Here is a 23,477-nt window from a genome sequence, read left to right as displayed (position 1 = left end):
CTCCTCCTGGTCAGTGGAGGGTGGGCACGTGAGAAAGTTAAGCAGCTGTTTGACCGTGGCTCCTCACCGCGTCACGCAGCATCTCCTCTCTGATTGGCCCGCTCTTGGGCAACTGTGCAGTTGTATAAACTCTGCAGTTTGAAGGAGTTGGCAGAGTCTCCTGCAGGGATCGCATCAGTCTCAGTGGGGGGAAAGTCTGCTGAGAAAGGGGAGGACAAGGCGTCACTAGTTTTTGCAGACTTGTCTTGCAAAGTGATTTAGAGATGCAGAGCTGCGCCAAGTCCTGGGGGATCTTCTTCGCCAAGTCGGTGAATCCCAGCGCACCGTGCAGGCATCTGAGTGACAAGAGCCGCGTGGTTTGGAAACTTCAGTGCAGGACCCGAAACAGTGGGGCATCCCTAACAACAGCAGCCCGGGGTCTGAGGACGTCTGCGGCTCTTTCCTCACGGCAGATAGAGAGGATTTTACCCAGACATGATGATTTTACAGAGAGGCACATCGGTCCAGGTGAGAGGGAGAAGAGAGAAATGCTGGATGTTTTGGGAGTTGAGGTAAGATGTCACTCATCCTCATGGAATTGGGCGCTAAACATGCTTTCTTTTGTTATTTCACCACATTCTGGGCTGGAAACATTTGCTTGCAGCAGAATAAAGCTATTTTAAAATGCATACATTTGTTTTTATTCGCTTTTATTATTTTCTATAGACGATCGACCAGTTGATCGAAAACACTGTTCCAGCATCCATTCGCATGCAGAGGAGTATGAAAATGGATGATCCAGTCTGTGAGTTAATTTCCATCTTTATATATTTGTATGAATCAACATCTTTGTAGGACATTTCCTCAAGCTGAAAAGCTGCATGATCAACCTCGATGAAATTGTGCCACTGCAAGCGTAAAATGCTGAATTTAAGCATAAAAACAGAAGATATTTATCCAATCGCCTCCATCTGCTCTGCTCTGTGAATCAGGCGCTGAATGGAGACAAGTGAGAGGCTGAAATGTAGGTTGCACCTCTATTGTGTGCCGCGGAGCGCTCTCCCCTCTGTTAAGTCTTCCTTTGAACATATTAGGAGTTGTTTTTGCGAAACTCGGCGAGCAGCACCAATCTCCTGTTGGGAAGCCGATGCTCATAGGATGGCAACTGGAGTGTAAAGTTTAGCCCTGCGCTCCGGTCTGAAGTCCAGTTCAATCTGGTTACAGCGTTCACATTACATCACAGCCGAGGGGGTTCCTAATAAGGTGACTTCACTCTGTTTTGCATGGGATTTGCTAGGATGTTTTTTCCAGATGTTGTTTTTGTTCTGTGCAATATTTCATCAGCATTTACACTGTGAGTTTATTCAGGTTGTAGCCATATGTATTTATAAAAAAAAACACACAATCTAAAATTTGTTTGATTTGAGGATATTCCTACACAAACAATAAAGAACAGAGGATGGTGAATTAGCTATAGCACTAGATTTATCAGTTTAAGCTTTATTATCTTCAAGTTGTGGTGGAATATGAATAGCTTTTCTATTCAATAGATTTCTGCTTGGAGTGAAGCTTATGCAAATTTGATGAATAGCCTGTTCTTAATCATGTCACTGTAGTTATTAAGGTGCAGCATGTTACAAATCAACATCTTGGTTAAAAAAAAAAAACTAAAAAAAACACCCTTCCTACTAACAAACCATCACATATTTTAAAAATGTAGGCTTTGAATTAAAAAAACCCCCAAAACATTAGCATCAGGACACAGAAATAAAGACATCAAAACCTACAATTACATTTGATCAACCTTTAATTATGTTACTGGATATTATGTAAAAGAAACAGAGTAAAATAATCATCACTCATGTCAGATCACTGATCCCATTGGTAGTATTAGATTCTCATTCATCCAGGTCATGGTTATTCTGAGTACGCAAGAAAAAAATTAAAAACAAAGCAACTGGACTGTGTAGAGTTAGAGAAGATGTTTCACCTCTTATCCAATAAGCTTCATCATCTCTAAATTGCTGGTGAGGGAACCAGATATTTAGGTTACTGGGGAAGAGGCAACAACTGGACATGGCTTGGAGCTTTCAGAGCCAAATATAAGGATTTAAGTCTGGATAAGCCAAATATACTCAATTTATTACTGCACTATTTAAAGTATGTAAGCTAAGTTCTGCTTTTTTTTAGTGTATTTATGTATTTATTAGTCAGTCACATCTGTATATATTTTAAAATACATCTTGTCAGTTGACTTATTGATGATTTGGCATTTTAAACAAGAATGCCATAATATGAAACTACGTATATAAACTGTCAGATTATTTCAGCATGGGCTTGAAAAGCTTGTCAGTTGAATCTGACATAGTGTAAGCTGTCCTTCAACCCCACGTGGTGAGCATGCATGATGAACAAATGCTGACACAGCATTTTTCCATGACTCTGTATTCACAGGCAGATTTAACAGTTAAACTGTTGGTTCCTCTTGGACACCAGGAAGTCCACCATTCAGGACTAAAACCATCTGAAATCCTCAGGTGCTTTTCCATCTCTGATCCACCCTTGTGTCAGCTCCTCCTCCTGAACCTCTGACTCTGTCAGGTTTCATAATGTGACAAGCCATGCTGAAAGAACAAACTGGAGACTGTGCTGGTTTTCTGCTTGTTCAGCTTTGGAGGGCTTCAGTTTGCAAAGCCAGCGAGGGATTCTCTCCTCAACAATAGACCTCCTGGATGGTTCTGAATCAGGCTTTTTTTGCTGCCCTGTAGAACTCTGGGTCCATGGGAAAGCTGTCCTCCCTGCTGAAACCAACACACACAAAAAGTACACACCGGCAATTTCCCGTAAAACTTTCAACTTCTTTGTATCAAATTTGTCTGATTCTCCTCATTTTGTGGAGTAACTCCTGATGAAGAAGCTGTAAATAGCTACTTGTGTACTGGCTGCAGCCTCTCTCACCAGCAGGGACTCAGGGGCGTCTTTCTTTTCCCCAAAACAGGAGTAGACAGGACTCTTGGTTCAGACGGGCAGTATTGTCCATTCCTTGGAGTTGCTAGGCAGCCAGGAAGGCCAGAGGAATCTCAGGGGCTGGTTGTGCATTGGCAGAGTTTCCTTACCGCAGTGGGGAATGAGGCTAAATAACTGGCTTTAGTGGAGGAAACCATGGATTTGATCCTTTTGTTGACCTACGTTCACATTTCTCTCTCATCTGTTTAATTTACAAGTGTTTTCCCCCTTTTTGTTTTGTTTCCATTTTAAATTTAGTCCTACTTCTTTAACTCTGATGAGATTTTATAGTGATCTCTAACTGATGGCATGCCAAACTCATCTTTATTATCTCATTACTTCTACAGCCTGCTCCTCACATGGGAGACCAGATGACAGTCATCAGATCTTTTGGCAAATGCTTTTTGGCATTGTTTATTTTTCTGTCACACAGACATTCAAAGTTTTAAAGGTGTAGATACTTCACAGTCAATTTTAAACCAAAGCAAAATACTAAGATGCACCAATCATACTGTCTTCACCTCCGATTCCCCAGTTCAGGGTGTATAATAATAAATATCCCTGATACGAGTGCCTTTATCTATGACAAAACAGTATGTTACGACCCTGCAGTGGGGTATTAAGTGGAAGAAGAATAGAAACTATATTCAGTTGTGAAAAGCTTGAAAAGGTAACCAGTTCCCAGATTTGAATGATCAGATGGGCTGAGATAGTAAGAAATATTACAGTTTTTACCTGCATAATTGGTTAAAACAGACAAGCTTATCATATAAATGAATAAAAACAAAATAATGACAACAAATATGTTTGTTTTACAGGCGAGAATGAGATTCTGGAGTCCCTTCAGAAGATCGCAGCACAGAACAAAGTCTGGAGGTCGTACATTGGGATGGGATACTACAACTGCTCAGTACCACCGCCCATCCAGCGCAATCTGTTGGAGAATTCAGGCTGGTGGGTTATTTATTGAAGACCTAATTTGAAAGTACAGTGAGCTTGAGTCTCTAATTCTATCACAGATAACTAATTATGTTCATTCACAAGGTTTGGCTTCTTATTTGAAGCTAACTTGTAGCACCACTGGGTAGCACGCCCTTTAATGGAGGTCTTGTGACTGGAGGCTTTTGATTTACAGGAATTCTGTTTGAGTTTCCTACCCCCAAATCAACCATCCTTACACTCGTTTTCTCAAAAATCCCCGGGTAGTGGGAGAAGCACAATGCATTCCCCTCCCCTGTTTCTGCTCTTGAATACCACCAGCTTTGTGCCATTGTTATAACTCTCTGCTGATTCACTGTGCCGGCCTTACCCTCAGGGTGACTCAGTACACTCCCTACCAGCCAGAGGTCTCTCAGGGTCGCCTGGAGTCCCTCCTCAACTATCAGACCATGATCTGTGACATCACAGGCATGCCTGTGGCCAACGCCTCCCTGCTGGACGAGGGGACAGCCGCTGCTGAGGCCATGCAGCTCTGCCACAGGTGTTTACAAGCTGAATCACGCAAATAATAAAGTTGCATGAAGTCACATTTTGGCCATATGAAGAAACTCATACTCACTTTTTACTTGTTTTACGTTAACTCCTCACAGACAGAACAAGAAAAGGATCTTCTACATTGACCCGCGCTGCCATCCTCAGACTATCGCTGTGGTGCAGACCAGAGCCAAGTATGTCCCTTTATTTTGTATCCCATCAAACCAAAATTATATATGAAGAAAACATAAACTTAAACTTCTGTAGGGTATTAAGATATACAGTTACAATATCTGCAGTCTAAGTTTTCACTCTTGTGTGGCAGCTACATTGGGGTCAAAACTGTGCTGAAGCTTCCTCACGAGATGGACTTCAGTGGGAAGGATGTGAGTGGTGTCCTCTTCCAGTATCCTGACACTGATGGCAAGGTGGAAGACTTCACAGTGCTTGTGGACCGGGCACACAAAGGAGGGGTGAGGGAGCCTCAACAACAAGATAAAAATATCTAGGATCTATGTAGAATGATTCAGAGAAGCTTGTCTAGTGATCAAAACCACTGAACTAGAAATTTGTGATAAACTATTATCAGGAAAAAGAACTAAGGTGTTGTGCTGCATTTTTTAAGTAATACGCTGATGATACTGTGCTGTATTTTAAAGGAAGTATTGATGATGTGAAGCCAACCTCTGTTAATATTCAGTTTGAGTTCAAACATTTTCTAAAAGCAGATCTTTTATTGCCGCACTTTTAACATTATAACACCCTGTTCTTGTTTCAGGCCCTGGCGTGCTGTGCCACAGACCTGCTCGCCCTCTGCGTGCTGCGTCCTCCCGGGGAGTTTGGTGTTGACATCGCTCTAGGCAGCTCTCAGAGGTTTGGGGTTCCTCTTTGCTACGGTGGCCCCCACGCTGCTTTCTTTGCTGTGAGAGACAACCTGGTCCGGATGATGCCTGGCCGAATGGTTGGTGTCACCAGGTAAGACTCAAATGAAAAGTTTTTTCATACACAAAACAGTGAAATTAGACTCTGAAGCGTCATTTAGACTCAGTCTTGAGCTTTGTACACATTTTCATTTCAGGGATGCAGCTGGAAAGGAGGTGTATCGACTTGCTCTGCAGACTCGAGAGCAGCACATTCGCAGAGACAAAGCAACCAGCAACATTTGCACTGCACAGGTACGATAATTCAACTTATATACTACAATAAATGTACTGATCTCAACTAGTTTTAGTTTCTGTAATAACTTCTGTTTTTTCTTTGAGTCATGCTCCTATTTCTTTAACTCCTGACTCCTAGGCTCTGCTGGCCAACATGGCTGCTATGTATGCACTGTACCATGGTCCTCAGGGACTCAGACACATCGCTGAGAGGACTCACAATGCTGCTCTGATTCTTGCAGAAGGTATAAATGTTATTTGACATTTATCAGCAGAATCATTTGAGTCACTTTCCCTGAAACGTCCCAGATGTGGTGTAAAGACAGGGTTTGGATACTGTGACAGAATTTGATGATCATGCTCTGTCTCAGGTCTAAAGAGAGCAGGACACCGGCTGCACAGCGAGATGTTCTTCGACACTCTGAAGATTAACTGCAGCGTCGCAGCCAAAGACATCTTTGAGAGAGCCAAGCAGAGGGAGATCAACCTGAGAGTCTACAGTGAGGGATTGGTGAGGAGTTAATGTTCTTAAGACTCACTTTTATAACTGTCAGAGTTTGTTCCCAGCTGGAATTTGCTGTTTATACAAAAAAAAAGTTAAAACTGCACGTATCATTTTGAAACCACAAACAATGCTCAGTGAAAGGCTTATGAATCTGTTTCTCTGTTGACAGTTGGGTGTCTCTCTGGATGAGACGGTGACTGAGAGGGACCTGGATGATTTGCTCTGGGTCTTTGGTTGTGAATCCTCAGCTGTGAGTTGTCTATGATTTGCTCTCTGTCGTCAGCTTTCAGCTTCATCTTTGTCAATTGCAAAAAACTAACTGATTATCACGTATAGAAACCTCTTTTTTTTAAAAATATATGTTGTATTCAGAGGAGAATTAAGGTAGTCATGGGCCCCTAGGCTATTCTTTTTGTGGGCCCCCTTCTTCATATCTCATGCTATCCAGGTGATGCTAGCAACCAGCTCTAGCCCAATGGGTGACTTGTAACATTGTGTAAACGACAGACCTTTTGATAACAGTATAAATATTTATTTTTGTTTGCAGTAAATTGGCAGTAAATATTGTCAACAAGAAAACATTGAAAAACGTGTTTTTTAAACTTTGATTAAAAGCAAATACATACAGATAATGCATAAATAACAGCAAATTGACAATAAACAGTCAATATAAAAATTTAAATGAAATATTTTTTCTTAATTAAAAATAATTGATAAAATAGAAATAGGTAAAACAATTAAATTTAATAAAGACCGAGAAATGTTTCTTGTTGTTTTGAGGAGCTGAGAGATAATCATTGCACATGTGGGGCCTCTATGTGAGCCTGTGTATTAATCCGCCCCTGGTTGTATTTCCAGGAGCTGATTGCTGAGAAAATGGGCGAGCGGGTGAAGGGGATTATGGGAAGTCCTTTCAAGAGAACAAGCAAGTTCCTCACACATCAGGTCTTTAACAGGTTGGTATCTTCTGTTAAATTTCAACACAATTGCAAACAGTGTAGCACTATCCCAGTGATCACAAACTGCAGAAATGAAACCACTTTTATGATTTTATGACGTCTGGCATCAAATACTAAAATCTGATGTTCCAAGTTGATTGGAGTTTGACTTTTTGACCATACAGTTACGTAACAGACAAAACCTGACCTTAAAAGAAGGTAAAACTGAAGCTGTGCTCCTTTTTCTCCTCCTGAACTTGGTATTGTTTTTTAAACCACAATCATGTTAGTTTGCTTCGTAGCCGGTAAGACACTCAGTTTTTCTATGAACTGGTCTTTGAAGTCCTTAGTTTTTTACATTTGAAAAAATAGGTGCCCAATAACCTTGCAACTCATCAAAAATATGTATCTTGTGTCAGTCTTTGTACCTATTTGCCTTGGTATCAGCCCAGGTTGTCTTGGCTCTTAATTGTGGAGCATTTTATCTTGTATCTTGTATGTGAGTCATAAACACGGTCATATATCAGGGCTTCTGAAACAGTGATTACAACATACTTAAAGGAAAATACTTTGTCAGAGATTTAATCAATGAACTTAAAACACAGGCTATCAATGCCTACTTTGGTTTAATGTAACTAAATATTTCATATTTGTTCCAGAGAATAAAGCATGCTAACTAAAATTGGCATGTCCTATGAATGTCTGTTTCCAGTTATCACTCGGAGACCAACATCGTGCGGTACATGAAGCGTCTGGAGAACAAGGATATCTCCCTGGTGCACAGCATGATCCCACTGGTCTGTAACAACGGCTACGAAGCATGATAAACTCAGATTTACAAACATGTACATCTCACATCACATCACATCATGTCTGAGAGTTTTGTTTTTCTTCTTCAGGGCTCCTGCACGATGAAGCTCAACAGCTCCTCTGAGCTCATGGTATGGTTAAAAGAATATTTACTTCTCAGCAGCTGACTTTAAGTGGTTTCAGAGAGCTGTGCTAGCATTTTCTTTGTCTTCTTCAGCCCATCACTTGGAAGGAGTTTGCCAACATCCATCCGTTTGTGCCTCTGGATCAGGCCGACGGCTACCAGAAGCTGTTCAGACAGCTGGAGAGAGACCTCTGTGAGGTGACGGGCTATGATAGTATCTCCTTCCAGCCAAACAGGTAAGACCTTGAGGAGCTCAAATGTGCATTTTCATGATCCAGACTTGTGTCTTTATACTGCAGAGCATGGTTACAGCAGCTATGACACAGATTTTCTAATAGTTCAGAAAAAATAGATGAAGAAATGTTTCTTTCCTTAAGAAGCTTTGAAGAATCTTAAAGGTTTATCAACATCTAATGATCAGCATTTTACCATACTATATACTATACATATTTCAAATCATCTAGATTTTTGTTTCTGTGAATAACGACACCCCTTTAGAGTCATAATGAAAACCTTTATTCATAGATGTGACACATGCTTCATGAAAAAGTTAGCAGCATTGGTCATTTTTGTCCGAAAGTTTGTCGTAAGCTCAAGACTTAATTTAGTATCTGTTATTTGGAAGCAGCAGAAATTTCCATGCTTCATGTATTAGTTTGCGGCTGATAAGGTGCGCCTTCTATCACCACTTATCAGCTGCAGCATAGCACACCGTGCTACATTGACCAGGATTTATCATGCTGTTGGCTTCCTATCCCAGTATAACCAGTCCGCTTTTGGTAATGTGTGCTGGCTGCTCTTTGAACTATGCTGAGGTAAGGATGTGTGTAGCTGTGCAGTGCATAACCCCCGTGTGTTCCACCTGTGTTACAGCGGTGCTCAGGGAGAGTACGCCGGTCTGGCTGCCATAAAAGCGTACCTGAACTCAAAGGGAGAGACCGAAAGGAGCGTAAGTGGACCCTAGTCACACCACAAAGAGATAACAGGAAACTCTAGGAAAGCTTTTTTTTTTTAAAATCAATTTGTTACCTAAAAAACATTGATTTGATTGATTAAGCCTCAGTCAACAGGTTACATGCACAACAGAACAACAACACAAAGGAATGCTTGGTAAATGGGAATATCGGTGACATACCTCCAAATAATCCCACCCATAAAATATTCCTACACATCCATATATGTCTAGTTTGGGTGAAAAAAAAGAAACAATTTTCTCTTTAGTGATCTTTTTAGTTTATCTGAAAAAGATCATTTCATCACCAGTCAGAGCAAGGGTTGTGGATCTGAATGCAGGGCTAAATCCAACCTTATTATTTGCTCAATCAGTTTATTTCTCCAAGAATAATGCCTTTTATTTCCTTAATTTTTATGCATAATTTGAGAAGTGAAAGGGATTAAAGGAAGTGTGTAAACCAGAGAGACTAAAGTCAGCAGAAGTCAGAATAAAGAGCTTCAACCTCTTAAGACCCGAGCTTTTGTATGGTGTGCATTTTTTAATACACCTTGCTATTTGGGATAAGTGAAACCCAATAAGTATAGTAACTAAACTTGGTCTTTGCAGAGGTAGTTTGATTATTACCTCTGCCAAAGAGGTTATATTTTTGGTAAAGTTTCTCTGTTTGTCTGTGAACAACATAGCTCAAAAAGTAATGAATGGATCTCGATGAAATGCTTAGGAAATGTTCAAAATGGGATAAGGAAGAAGTGATTAAATTTTGGTGGGGATCTGGATCACCGCCTAGATCCAGGATTATTTTTAAAGGATTCTTTTTCATTGTGAGATAGGGCCGTTTTCACCATATGTGTATATAACTCAGTGATAAATGGTTGGATTGCTTTGCAAAACAATACAAGACAAGGTCACCACAATTTCTGACAGATGTAAAAGTATGATCCAGATCCTGGCAATATTCTGGTTACTAAGATCCGGAATATGAAATATGTACTGGGTCATCATAATTTTCAACTCTGTCAGGTAACAAATTATCATACAAACCTGCAACTAACATCAAATTGTAGCAGAAAGGGAGTATAACATTAAAGTAAGACTAAAGTGTTGCGTCACAATCACAATATGCTTGGCGGAGGTCTGTGCTCTCCGAGTGCTTTTCTAGTTATTAGTATTGTTGTACTTAAATATGTTTGTGTAATGCTATGATATCACCAAAAGATGGTTTGGAAAGTGTCCCTAAATGTGGCCAATAGCTCAAAAAAAAAAAAAAAAAAACTAATATCATGGGTCCGAGGGGCAGAAATGCTATGTCCACATACGCCTTAATGGTGCAGTGACCTGACTGAAACAGAAACCTCAGGGAACACTGAGGAGCTCCTTAAAGCAATAAAGAAACCCTTTCATTACGTTATTGCATAATTAGGACTATTGGTACATGTGTCATATCTAAAAATGATTTATTACCATTACTGTCTGTGACTACGCCTACTGACATGCTGACAGAGGTTAATAAAAACACACACACACCCTATCAGCCCAAGTTCAGGACAGGTTTATTGTTCCCAGGTTACCACAGGTCACTTTGACATCACAGAGTAACATGTTTCAGGTATTCCTGTTAGAAAGTCTTTCACTATCCTGACTTGCTTATTGCAGTAGCACGAGATAAGGCAGATTAAAGACTGGCTGACTACAGATTTTTCTGAATGATAATCTAGTCTTTGTTTTTTAATGGCTCTCTCGTGGTTACATCTTAGATAGTGGCCTGATCTCTAGGAGCAGTCAAGGTCCAAACTAACAACAGTTTGTGCAAACAGGGGGGCTGAAATCACTGTGATCCTACTATAGGCTCCCTGCTCTCAAGATTCCATATTTGGAGGTTTTAAGACTTTGTCAAGCTGGTCACACTGATGACTCGCAGTTTTCTGTGTTTTCTCAGTCAGTTATTTATCAATGTTTCCCAACCCACAGGACAAAATGCCCCATTTACTTGTGTGACTAGGTTGCAAAATGTCAGAAGTGTCACCCTAATAAGGGATAAAATCAATTAGTGACCTGCAGGTTACAGATTAGCGCCAGAGGTGGGTGTTGGCTGGATCAAAAATCAACCATGGAGTTACAGCAATCCTACAAACAAGCTGAACAGAGCTACCTGTTATTTTAGCTGTTTTGACTCTGAGGTATTTGTATTTAGGGTGTTTGTCTAAAGCAGAATTGTTAGATTCAAACACTGGGAGTACAAATTTAGCTGTAATGTTCAACCCATGTAGTTTGAAACCACCCCTTCCTACAAATTTGTGTTTGCTGTTTTCTAAGCCTTGATAAAAGGTTTGAAATACATCCAAACACTATCTTTTTGGCTCGTCTAGTTTTCCACCCTCTGTGCTGCTTCATTGATTCCTTTTTTTCCAACACCAGGTTTGTCTGATCCCAAAGTCAGCTCACGGCACAAATCCAGCCAGCGCTCAGATGGCCGGCATGAAGGTGCAGGTGGTGGAGGTGGACAAAGACGGCAACATCGACCTGGCACACCTCAAGGCCCTGGTGAGAGCTGGACTGTTTTCTCCTCCTCTGATTTCTAACATTAGAGATCCTCTCATCCTGTATCTGAAGAGTCTGAGGATATGTTTGCTTGTTTCCTGTCTTTGCCGTGAATGTGGTTCTCCCTCTCATAATTATTCAAGCTCACATGTTCTTTGTCCTGTCTTCTAGGCGGATAAACACAAGACCAAACTGGCAGCCATGATGATCACCTACCCCTCGACTTTTGGTGTCTTTGAGGAGCACATCGGAGACATTTGTGCTCTCATCCATGAGAACGGAGGCCAGGTGTATCTGGATGGTGCTAACATGAACGCTCAGGTGAGCACAGCAGAAGCAGCAGTGAGAGATTCATGTCTGCAAGCTGCCGTGGAAACTGTAGTCTAATAGTGTGAAGGTTTATAGATGTGTTATCACGCTGTAAATAGATAACCTTTGTTCCCAGTAATATGCTGAAGATTTTAACACCAACACTACCTCAACCAATCACTGACGAGCTGAGAGACCCTGCCCCTCTTTTACTTGTAGGATTCCAACTTCCTCTTCTTTTGCTGCTCGTGTTCAGTCACATGATTTTAGAATAACTAGACCCCGGAGGATCCTGAAACCACACTGAATGTAGTGTTTATTGATAGTAGAACTAAAAGGGTAAATACAGAGAATTGATGCTTGTGCCTTAATATACTTTGACTTATCCCTCCATCTTTGCTCTACTGTGACAGCTTTGGGAGGCATAATAATATAATATAAGGGGGCAATTTTTGTTGTACCTACTTCTCATTAAAACTCTAAAACGTGTACGAGTTGGGCATACAGTTAAAAAAATAATGATTTATCCTGAGTTGCTCACTAAATCTGCAATATTGATCAAGGTACCATACTGTACCATGGTGGAAGAAGGACTTTCAGCAGAATAAAAAGTAACCACATGATGGACAACAGAAGGTAATTTGTCCTGTTTTCCAGGTGGGTCTGTGTCGTCCTGGAGATTATGGCTCTGATGTATCTCATCTCAATCTGCACAAAACCTTCTGCATCCCTCACGGTGGAGGAGGACCTGGCATGGGGCCGATAGGAGTGTAAGTCAGAGAGTAGATTAAAATGTCCCACTCTAAACTTTTCTGCAAAGTGTTTAAAATGCAGCACAGAAACCTTGTACCAAAACTTGTCTGTCCCTTCTTCTCCAGTAAAGCCCACCTTTCCCCTTTCCTGCCGAGCCACCCAGTGGTTCCCATGCAGTCAGTCAACACCGGCAGCTCACTGGGCACCATCAGCGCTGCTCCCTGGGGCTCCAGCGCCATCCTGCCGATCTCTTGGGCATACATCAAGGTCAGCACTGATGAGTAATATTGTCTTTGGGTTTAACTTCCACAGGGAAACCTTAAACACTGGGTCTAAATCTTCTCCTAAGTGGACTAAAACTGAGGCAGACAGGGCAGGATAGGGAGATCTTTAAAGTGAATACTGAAAAAGGTTCACTGCGGCTCATCAATTTTATTTCTTTGTGTTTCTGAAAATAAGAAAAGGTTTTGACTTTTTTTCTGTCAAATAAAACCAAACCAAAAGTATGGTATTTTGGTTCTAAATATTAATGTTGCATTTATAATTTTATTAGGGATTCAACCCTCACTTCTTTACATGCTATTACATGCAAATTCAAGTATTCTGATGGAGTACTAAAACTTAATTTAGCCTTGAATTGTGGTCTTTTAAACTCATTTTATTTGCAGAAATCACAGCAAGCCCTATCATATTTAACCTTACACACATACACACATAGTCCACCAAACCTGTGCAATACTATAATCTATCCTATCTATCCTATATTATTCTTTTATAATATATAATATAATATAATAATGTAATATAATATAATATAATATAATATAAAATAATATAATATAATATAATATAATATAATATAATATAATATAATATAATATAATATAATATAATATAATATAATATAATATAATATGATATAATATAATATAATATAATATAATATAATATAATATAATATAATATAATATAATATAATATAATATAGTATAGTATAATATAATATATATTCCTCAATTTTCAAGTTTTATGAAAAAAAGAAGGCACACAAACAATGATGTGGAAAAAAAGACAAAACAAGTCAAAAGTGTAAATCTATACTGGGGTAACGTTCCTGCATTCCTTTTTCTGAAAGAAAAATATCAAAGGAGCTGCCAGATAACGTAATATTTCAGAGCCTTGGTGAAGAATATCTTATCTTTAATAGATTGAAATGTTGTGTAATCTCTTGGATCCAGTGAGAGTGCAGAGAGGAAGGAGGGTGAGGGTCATACTACCTGAGCAGATAAGCAAAGAAAGAGCAAAAAGGGCAGAAACTTATTTTTAGAATGACTTTTTTTGCACAACCTCTGTTGCAAAACAAAAGAGAGTAATGAAAGGAAATGTTAACTCTTTTATCATTGAGAAAAAAACCTTCTGTCCTGTTCTGTGTTTAGATGATGGGATCCAAAGGACTTGTTCACGCTACAGAGGTGGCCATTCTCAATGCAAACTACATGGCCAAGAGGCTGGAGAATCATTACAAAGTGCTCTTCAGAGGCAGGAAAGGTGTGGCTATAATATAATCTCTGAGATGTCTGCAATCATTTTCTGAGCAGCTTTTGTTTGGTGCAGAGGTTTAACATGTTCTCTGGTGTGTGTTTTGACCAGGTTTTGTTGCCCATGAGTTCATTCTGGATGTGAGGCCATTCAAGAAGACTGCAAACATTGAGGCTGTTGATGTGGCCAAGAGGCTGCAGGACTATGGTCAGCGGAGTTGATTATTCGGTCTTCCTTCATAACACAAATTTTCCTGTAAAACTTGGTTTGTTGATTGGTTTATTTTTTTGTTGTGTTGATTTTCAGGTTTCCATGCTCCCACCATGTCGTGGCCAGTTGCAGGAACCCTTATGATCGAGCCCACAGAGTCAGAGGACAAGGCAGAGATGGACCGGTTCTGTGACGCCCTGCTCAGTATCCGACAGGAGATCGCAGACATCGAGGAAGGAAGGATGGACTCCAGAATCAACCCACTGAAGGTACGCTCCAGGTCTGACTGTCTTTGCATGATGTGAGAGAGAACATTATAGCAGCTGATGCTTAAGGCCTGTGTGCATTTGTCTACAGATGTCTCCTCACTCTCTGGCCTGCGTCTCCTCCTCCACGTGGGACAGACCGTACACCAGGGAGTTTGCTGCTTTCCCCCTGGTGAGTGTCATCTGTTAGTTCTTATCTGCTTCTACACAGTACAACTTCTTTAACATGGGAGTGTTAAATGGGAATTAATTGTCTGTGTCGCCCTCTGGAGGTGAGAAGTAAGAGCTGCAGCAGCAAGTGGAATCAGGGCTTTAACAACATTTATGTGGACTCACTTCAATAACAGTTTAATCATCTTCTAGCTAAATTACGTTTATAAAAAAGAAATTGTATTTCAAGCCTTTTTCTGTATATTTCTATTTGAATTTTTTAGTCAAGGCGAGGACAAAGCTTTGTCTATGAAGCATGGTTTACAGACAATACATTTCAAATGCTATACAGAAGAAGAGCTAGACACGTTAAGACAGTCCAATAGTTCTGCCTGTAATTCAGTGAAAGTATAATAAAAAACTGTAAATGTAAACACATTTTTCCTACTTTTGTTCTTCAGCCCTTCATCAGGCCTGAGACTAAATTCTGGCCAAGTATCTCCAGGATTGATGACATCTACGGCGACCAGCACCTGGTGTGCACCTGCCCTCCCATGGAGGCCTACGAGTCTCCGTACGAGGAGAAGCGAGCCTCCTCATAGACGCTCTCTGTGACCTCCAAAACCTTTAAGACTTAACATCCATTGACTCAGCCCTGCCCCCAGTGACTGTACGGGAGCTCAGAGCTCCTCAAGATGAAATAAGGTAGCGGGGGAAATAGTATGATGCTCATATTTCATGTACAGTTTAATAAAACGGCTCCCTTTCTTACAAATACTCTTAAAACAGATATTCTTGTGGACCAAATTAAGTCTGTTGTTGAATTCAGTTTGATTTAAAATATTTTCCTGCTCATTTTTTAATGTCTTTGCCTGTGTGGCCAATGACACGGTCATATCGAGGAAGTGGATGACTGAGTCTGTGAGGTGGACACTGGGAGCAGGCTTTATGGGCTGTTTCCCTCCTACTGAACTTTTCCAATGGACCAAAAGGTGCAGCTTTTGCTTTTTCAGATCGCGGAATGAGTGCACCCTGAGACTGAGGCCGCCGGGAAACACTGTGCTTAGAGCATGGTGTAGATAATTTTAGACTCCGATATAAAGCTCTCTATGCCTCAGACTGTGTTGTGTAAAATAGCTGCCTTGACTTTCCCTTTTTTCAAAAACCTGACAAACCATAGGAGGTACTTTACTGTAGGCATTTTTTAATATACGTCTGTTTTATGAAAATGTTTTAATGTCGTGACATTTGTTCAGTGAGTAGACAAAAGGAGTCTTGATGTTAATTTTGCATTAATTGTTTTCTAATCCTGTTTGTCTTTACAAATGTGACTGCAATAAACTTGTCTTGTTGTTGAATGAGTTTCATGTTTCCTAAACTTGTTGCAATACTGCCACCTAGTGGCGACTCCAGTTTACACAATCCTTACCACATATTAACCATTGGGTTCTAATAGCAGTCTAACTAGGGATACACTATATTGTTTTTTTTGATGCCGATTTCCAATATGCTGATATTGAACAACTCATTTAGCGGATGCTGATACCAATATCAGTATTTTTCCACTGCACTTAATTGCAGAGATCATCAACTCTCTTTAAAAAGCCTGAGCTGCCGATACCGATTTTTATTTTTTATAACTGACAGCATATACCTTCAATGTTCCAATCTTATTTCATTGAAAATCATTGAACAATACCTGTGAAACAATACCATTTTTATGTTTTAACTTAAACAACCAATAAAGTGTCATGAGTTTTAGGTCTCAGAGCAAAAAGCTACAATGGCTGGCTGTCAGACCTTCCCAGAGGTATATAAGATCAGTTTCATATGTAAGGATGGGCCAATCAGCGATCCCCCAAAATTATGGAAGTCAGCACCGAATGATCGGCTGACCAATCAATCAGTGCATATCAAGTACTATTATGCATAGTCTTTTCACATTTGTTATGTAATATTCATTTCTTGTGCAAAACAGGAAAAATATATACTTGAAACTGTATATTTACTAATGATGATTACTTTCAAACAAAAAAAAATCTAAAAGATAAATTATACTTGCAAGCTGGATGATGCTGTTCCCAAGAAAATCATGACAATTTTTTTTTTTTTTTTTTGTAAAATGTAAAATCACAAAAATACCCACAACCAGGGCAAATATGGCCGAGTTCATCACTGACAGTCAGTAAACCTAACCTCTGTTCACAGGGAGCATATGAGAAGTGCAACTGTACGGCAATTAGACCCAAATTGAATAAAATGGTTTACTTTAGTAAATGGTAAATGTGCCTAAAATAGGAGCCAAATATGGGACTGCTTAATTTGAACTGAACAAACAAAATCACTAAAAGTTAAAAAAATATATATCTGCAGCTTCAGCCCATTATTTTGTTGGTGGAATATCGAGTGTTGGCCAATATCCGATATTTTACTTTTAAGCCAGTATAAGCTGATGTCAATAATGTGACGATAATATTGTGCATCCCTAAGTCTAACATTTTTTCATTTTACTACAGTTTTAATTTTCTCAATTATTACACATTTTCTCTCATAGCTAAAACTGAAATGATCTGATATAAATCAGTAAAAATATTCCTTACATTAAATAATTTTGGATTTTTTTGCAAGCCATTCTTTCAAGCAAGAAAGTTGACCACTTCCTCTACCTGTGCATCTCTTCATCTATCAAATTACTACCATATTTTAAAGTTATGGTTTTGGAAATTGGAGCTGCTGAAGAGAGACTGGGAATATTTGGAGCAGAGAGTTGGGGCGGTTGCCTGCTCAACAAGGAATCACATTTTTAATCACTGTTGTGTGAAATGCAGAGTAGTTTCCTAACAGCTCTTTTCTGATTTTAATTACAGTAAAAATGTGACAAAAACAGAGACGAGTTTCAAGCATTTAAAATTGAGCAATGCAGTATTTTATTTGTTAAAATATTTGGTTTTAAAAGCTACAAGATCAAGTTTTATGTGAGGCAAACTTTGCTGTAACTCAGAAAGGCAAAAAAGTTAAGTAAAAAAAGTTGTTAAAAAAGTATTCTATAAATGAAAAAGGTGTATGTTAAAATAATACATGGTTGTCCTATGAAATACATAATTAAAAGTAAATAAATTAAGTCATCAAATCCTGTTTACCATTCAGAACTTTGAACAAACTGACTTGATTGTACAATGCTACATCCAAAGCAGATACAACACCAGACTAGACACAAACGTCCTGTGACTGGAAAGACGACACTTGACAGACACCTGAGTAATTTGAGGGAGAGACTCTTGACAGTGGCCTGACCCACTAAGGACACAAATAATTCTGCTTTGTCTTCAAAGAGATCTGTTATTTGTTCAAGGTGGATACAAATGGAGCCTCTCACTATGCAGACAACTTGAGAAAAACATTTAAGAGTCATTCCAAAGAATGAGGTCACATGGTGATTCAGCAGAAATGGAAAGATCTCCGTCTATATTTACAGTAATACTTCAAATAGCTCATTGTTCCGTTTTCCTGGACTCAGAAATGAAGACATTAAACAGCAGTGAGAGAGGGACCAGGACATAGTTGGATTTGTGTTCATCTGACGATAAAACAGACAACGAGCAGCTGTAACACTTTGAACGCCAAAAACAGAAAAACAGACGACAACACTTGAAAGTAAAACAGTGGTATTTACCTGCTTAACCTGCTGCATGTGTGTGAAACTGCTACGCTAGGCTATATTATGTTAGCCTACACAGCTGTCAAGTTTATTGCTTCAGCTATTCTCTCAAGAAAAACAACGTTTTTCTTGGAGGTGATCAACAGCTCAAAAAGTAACTTTAACACCGTTAAAAGAGTTCAAAGTTCTTTTTCTGATCCAGTGGGTAAAAACAAAGTAAATGCATCTGAATTGTCTGTAAAGTTGTTAAAAAGTTGGAGACCACAAGACAGTTCCTAAAGCCAGAGCTCCAACTAGATCAGGGGTAACACCCATAGTCATCTCAGTGTGATGTGAAATTCAAGGTTTTGAACCCTTTGATCAAAAAATGATGCTAATATTACTTTGCTGGAGAGATAACACATTAACACTATTTTAAAAGCACTTAAAATGTGTTTTAACATCTGCTTAAGATGCTGTGATGCCCTTCTAGGCCCAAAGTAACAAAAATTGGAGTCAACTTTGCATTCACTGACTCTTTTGGTATCAAAGCAAGATTAACAAATCTTTACTGTACCATACTTTTCTCAAATACAATAAAAACAGGCTGTTTGTAGCAATGTGGTTTAATTCATACAGCTATCACTCTTTCTTTTTATTCTGAAACCTTCAACAAGACTGAAGGGGTTAAAAGCATACTTCCCAGCAGGTGGCCAGAACACCGCCTGGACCACGAAGCAATATTTCTGGCTTCTCATTTGTTATGTAACAGAGTACCACCCAGCGCTCCCCTCCTCCCATTACTCCTTGCTGGTCACCTGATGAGCTTCAGCCTCCAAGACTTTCTTCCTCTGAAGCAGGCAGTCGACAACACAGACAAACACGGCTGAGGAGACCAGGCAGAGGCCTGAGAGGTAGAAAGCTGCGCTGTAGTTGTTTGTCTCATCCACCAGCCAGCCTGAACGAGAAAGAAGAGACATGAGATCACTCTGTGCCCTCAGGAATGAATAAATAAATAAACAGGGGCGTACATTTTGTAATGACATGTAGGAGTAATGTACACCTGCAGGGAAAAACTGAGTGCCAAGTGGATTATTCTGCTGTTGCTGTTGACTCTTGTTTTGAGCCTCTGGTACCCCAAGGTGCCGACAATCAGCAGCCTGATCTGCACTCAGGTTTGGAGGATTTCGTTTTGAGATTTATTTGTCTCTGCAGTATTAAGCCTGTCAGAGTTTACAGAGACCGACTACAAATGCTCCTAACATTTGTGGGCTCGGTTTCTGTCTAGATATGTCTTTAGCTACAAACTGAGCCCAGATATATTTCAAAGGTATGATTTTGTCTTCTTCACTCAAAGGTGAAGACTAGGGATGCACTGATACCAATCCAGGTATCGGTGAGTCGTTACCCCTCAAAGCTGGATTGGTATCAGTGGGAAGGGGCTGAATCCAGGCAACCAGCTTTCTCTCTTTTCTTTTTTACAGACACTCTTGGATACTTGATTTGGAATGATACCTCTGATGCACTTTTATGCTTTTTGCTGAATTACCAGTTGACAGGGTAAAATTTTTTACAATTGAATATTAATTTCTGCACATTCTGAAGCATGGTTTTCACCAAACTGCTGTCAAATATTTAAATATTTTATAGTTTGAATAAATATTACCTTCAGTAACTCCATATACTTTTTTTTTGCCTTCTACCTAAATCATTACCAGTCTTATCCCACAGTAGGGCATGCAGGTAATTATTTAACACTGGTATCTGATAGGTATTGGTAGATACCTAAAGCCCAGGTATCGGTATCTGTACCAGAAAAGTTGGATCGGTGCATCCCTAGTGAAGACTGCTCACCTGCAGCAGGTGGCCCCACAAATCCACCGATACTCCTAAAAAGCATGAAGAGCCCAAGTCCATTGTCGAACCCTTCCAGTGTTACAATGTCCACAATAGAGGTGACATGAACCGCCACCACGCAGCCAAACAGGAACCCGTACAGCAAAGCAAAAGCCATGATGGTCCAGTAGTTCTGGCTGATGGGCAGCAGCAGAAGGACCACCCCCTGCAGAGTGACCACCATGACGAGCAGCTGCAGGTTCCTACACAGCCTCAAGTTAGCGATCCATCCACAGATCAGCCTCCCCGCCAAGTCTGCCAGAGCTAGAGCAGAAAGAATCATGGCCGGCCTGTACTTATCGATCCCCAGGCTGTGAGCGAGAGGGACTAAAAACAAAGAAGGGATGAAGAAACCTGCTGCTGCAAAGATAGCAAACAGGATGTAGAGGAGAAACTCAGGTTTCCTTAGCAGCGAGCACTGGAAGCAGAACTTCCTCTTTGGTGGGACAGCAGCAACATCATCTTCCAGACCCTCTTTGGTTTCCTGTGGCAGGCTCTGCTCCTTCTTCAGGGGTCTCATGAGAGCACCACACACACACAGGTTGAGCTGAAGGCCTCCGATGATAATTAAGGCACCCTGCCAGGTGTACGTCTCAATCAGCCACTGGAAGAATGGGCTGAACATGACGGCAAAGACGCATTCCCCTGAGCTGGCGATGGCGTAAGCGATTGGACGCCATCGCACAAAGTAGTGGCTTACGATGCTGTTAGCAGGAATCCAGGAGAAGGAAATGCCCAGTCCTAAAAATAGAGGATAGAAACCTGTAAAATCTTTTAAGGGAACAAAAACAGATGTAATATATATATAAATGTATAAACTAAAAGATTTTATGAGGCGATGCAATGAAGTGAATTAATTTTGGTTGTAAATCAAATGGGAGTCACAGTTCACTCATCCCAAAAGAAATAGGTTTTCCCATAACGTATGGCAACACTTTGCAAATTAATTTTCACAGGAATTGTTGGTCATTCTTATAAATAATCAATTAATTAGGCAGTATGAAAACTTGAAAGACAAGTTAATGCATTTTGGCTGGTTCAGCTTCTGCAACTGTCTCTGATCCATAACAGACAAGAAAAGACAAGACATTAAATACATTTTTGGAAAACACACTTTTTCAAACACATAACCATCTATTTGATTTTCTGTTTGAGACCCAAAGTAAATTCTCCAGAACAAAAAACATTGGTTATGCAAAAGGCAAAATAAAACTATTAGGAGAAAGATTAATATAGCTCTGTTCCCTCGGGTTTATCTCAAATCCACTGGTCCAGTCCAGCAGGTGAAAGCACTGTGACCAAATCCCCCAAAAGTGCCTCATTAGGCAGCTTTAAAGGAAAATTTCAGAGACCAAAACAGATCAAAACTTTGATATTAAAAGAAAATGACAAAGCCTTCTTAAATACAGAGTTAATCCTGAATGTGTGTTACCTTGCAGCACACCCATTGTGAGATAGAGCCAGGGCAGACTGAGGTCTAGAGAAGCGAGCAGCATCCCAGATGAGGCCAACAGGCCTCCAATGATGATGACCACTCTCTGAGAAAACTGTAATGTCAGCAGACTGGCCAGTGGAGCTGATAATAAAATGACAAACAGCTTAAGAGCATTTAAAAATCATACACAAAACAACCCTTAGAGCCAAATCTTTACCTCCCAGGTGAAACGTTGCAATTGTGGTGGAGGTGACCCAAGAGGTGGTGCTGGCTGGCACCCCAAAGTGGCACTGGATGTCCAGGAAAAAGAGACCAAAGTTCTTAAGGACAGCTGCGGTGAGGCCCATGATGAAGAAGGCAGACACGACCACCACCCAGCCATAACCTCCATCAGGAGGAGCATCTCTCCTGGACTTCATCTGCTCTGCAGGCTGCCCTTCTGCCTGAGCTGCTGAATGGTTGTCAGGCAATAAAGAGACAGACATAGAGGTAAAAATGTAAAGTAGCATGCAAAATGGACATAGATAAATGAATTTCCAGGGAGACACTACGTCAACCTGGATACACATTTTAGTCTAGATATTGAAAGGTGTGTTCTCTGCTATATTAAACGTCTGAAGTATTTTGTGGACACTTTTTAAACAAAGTTGTGACAAATAAATAAAACCCTCAGTTCCCAACAAAGGCCACAGAAGCTTCGGACTCAAAAACTTGTCCAGCAAGAATCTGCGCCAACACATGAAAAATAAATAAATTTGTTCAGCATCGACAACTGTTAATGTCTCAGTGGTCCCTTTCAACTGGGTTCTTTAAATTTAGCTTTTAACATTACTACGGTAAGGTTACCGGTTGATACAAGAAGGTTAAAAAAAAAAAGAATTAAAGTTATCAAACCTAAAACTCACGATGCTCTGTCGCAGCCCGACTCCGTTAGGACTCGTCGTATTAATGTTCAGGTTGCAAACAGACATTTGCTAATGTACATCGAGTAAAACGCGCCGGACCTGTCAAAGTCTGACGCTGCGGTTTTACTTCAAAATTTACGGTAATTGCGGACAGGCACAAACAAGCTAACTGTAGCATTGACATTAGCAATAAAACATGACCATTTTTTCATGTTCTTACCAGACAAACTCGAAGCCGGTCACAGCACACGGTCGTTAGGACCAGGTGAAGCAGCTGCATGACATTTCCATCATCAACGGTCTTGATGTGCGCCTGTACAAGCCGTTGTGACTCATGTGAAGTTACAGCCCATCCGAAGAGAACACAACATCCGGTTACAAAATAAAACGCTGGAAATAGTGTCAACTCCATACAGTCTATTGTCAACTCTGTAATTCACTCCATATCATCATTTATATTCTATCAAGCCAAATTTATATTTCCAAATATAGCAAAATGCAATCATAGTTTCAAAAGTGAGAGAAGCGTATTGAAATACTTTAAAGTCATAGATCCTTTGGGCAAAAAACAAACAAACAAAAAGAAAACACGAAAGCCATCTATAGCTGGGTTGTTCTTTGTGTAAATGTCAAAAATGTGTGATACAAAAATATAAATCCAAATTGGGACTTAAAGAATAAAGAAAAAATAAACAAAATAAAAAAATAAATAAATCTGCATACATAACATTTCCACGGAGCAAAAGACTTCAAAATAAAGTAGCTACAAAAAATAAAAATAAAGATTGCACTCAGGTTACAAAGAGCTTGAGACAGAATAATAGTCTTCCCTAGCTAATAATATTTATTTTTACAAAACACTATCCCTTAGTATTTTTTCTGTTTAAGTGTA

General features: G+C 39.9%; 2 protein-coding genes across 6 annotated transcripts; one reads left to right on the top strand and one right to left on the bottom strand.

Moving 5' to 3' along the window:
* The first annotated feature begins 136 nt into the window (after positions 1-136).
* Positions 137-16,000, top strand: gldc (glycine dehydrogenase (decarboxylating)). The gene is made up of 25 exons (XM_074671180.1): positions 137-551; positions 706-784; positions 3,804-3,939; positions 4,301-4,465; positions 4,575-4,652; positions 4,784-4,931; positions 5,237-5,433; positions 5,537-5,633; positions 5,755-5,860; positions 5,987-6,126; positions 6,290-6,370; positions 6,979-7,076; positions 7,771-7,855; positions 7,958-7,999; positions 8,086-8,228; positions 8,866-8,941; positions 11,363-11,488; positions 11,657-11,806; positions 12,452-12,564; positions 12,673-12,814; positions 13,984-14,095; positions 14,198-14,293; positions 14,393-14,565; positions 14,654-14,734; positions 15,174-16,000. The coding sequence occupies exons 1-25, from the start codon at positions 264-266 to the stop codon at positions 15,312-15,314; spliced, it is 3,093 nt and encodes a 1,030-aa protein (XP_074527281.1). The 5' UTR covers positions 137-263; the 3' UTR covers positions 15,315-16,000.
* A 2,251-nt stretch (positions 16,001-18,251) lies between these two features.
* On the bottom strand, positions 18,252-22,937 carry LOC141789871 (monocarboxylate transporter 13). 5 transcript variants are annotated; one of them, XM_074669372.1, is made up of 5 exons: positions 22,806-22,937; positions 21,898-22,131; positions 21,678-21,821; positions 20,204-20,986; positions 18,252-19,307 (listed from the first exon to the last, which is right to left on the bottom strand). In XM_074669372.1, exons 2-5 carry the CDS (start codon positions 22,097-22,099, stop codon positions 19,150-19,152), a joined length of 1,287 nt encoding a protein of 428 aa, XP_074525473.1. In that variant the 5' UTR covers positions 22,100-22,131; positions 22,806-22,937; the 3' UTR covers positions 18,252-19,149. The 5 variants fall into 5 exon arrangements, with proteins under 5 accessions (XP_074525473.1, XP_074525474.1, XP_074525475.1 ...); XM_074669373.1 differs by having other exon boundaries at positions 21,898-22,128; positions 22,806-22,934; XM_074669374.1 differs by lacking the exon at positions 22,806-22,937 and adding an exon at positions 22,575-22,799 and having other exon boundaries at positions 21,898-22,128.
* Between the last annotated feature and the right edge of the window lie 540 nt (positions 22,938-23,477).

The sequence above is a fragment of the Halichoeres trimaculatus genome, unplaced genomic scaffold, assembly GCF_033239565.1.
Source record: "Halichoeres trimaculatus isolate MK-OKI-2021-1 unplaced genomic scaffold, fHalTri1.1 fHalTri1_scaffold_5, whole genome shotgun sequence".
Lineage (NCBI taxonomy): Eukaryota > Metazoa > Chordata > Actinopteri > Labriformes > Labridae > Halichoeres > Halichoeres trimaculatus.
Note: the sequence above shows the minus strand (reverse complement) of the source record. Positions and strands in the feature narration are given on the sequence as shown.

Coding starts and splice junctions, on each gene's coding strand:
- gldc (XM_074671180.1), top strand. CDS start 264: ATGCAGAGCTGCGCCAAGTCCTGGGGGATCTTCTTCGCCAAGTCGGTG. Junction 8,000..8,085: donor ACAGCTCCTCTGAGCTCATG/GTATGGTTAAAA, acceptor TGTCTTCTTCAG/CCCATCACTTGGAAGGAGTT. Junction 11,489..11,656: donor TGGCACACCTCAAGGCCCTG/GTGAGAGCTGGA, acceptor CCTGTCTTCTAG/GCGGATAAACACAAGACCAA.
- LOC141789871 (XM_074669372.1), bottom strand. CDS start 22,099: ATGAAGTCCAGGAGAGATGCTCCTCCTGATGGAGGTTATGGCTGGGTG. Junction 20,987..21,677: donor CACAATGGGTGTGCTGCAAG/GTAACACACATT, acceptor CTCTATTTTTAG/GACTGGGCATTTCCTTCTCC. Junction 19,308..20,203: donor TGTGGGGCCACCTGCTGCAG/GTGAGCAGTCTT, acceptor TTTCTCGTTCAG/GCTGGCTGGTGGATGAGACA.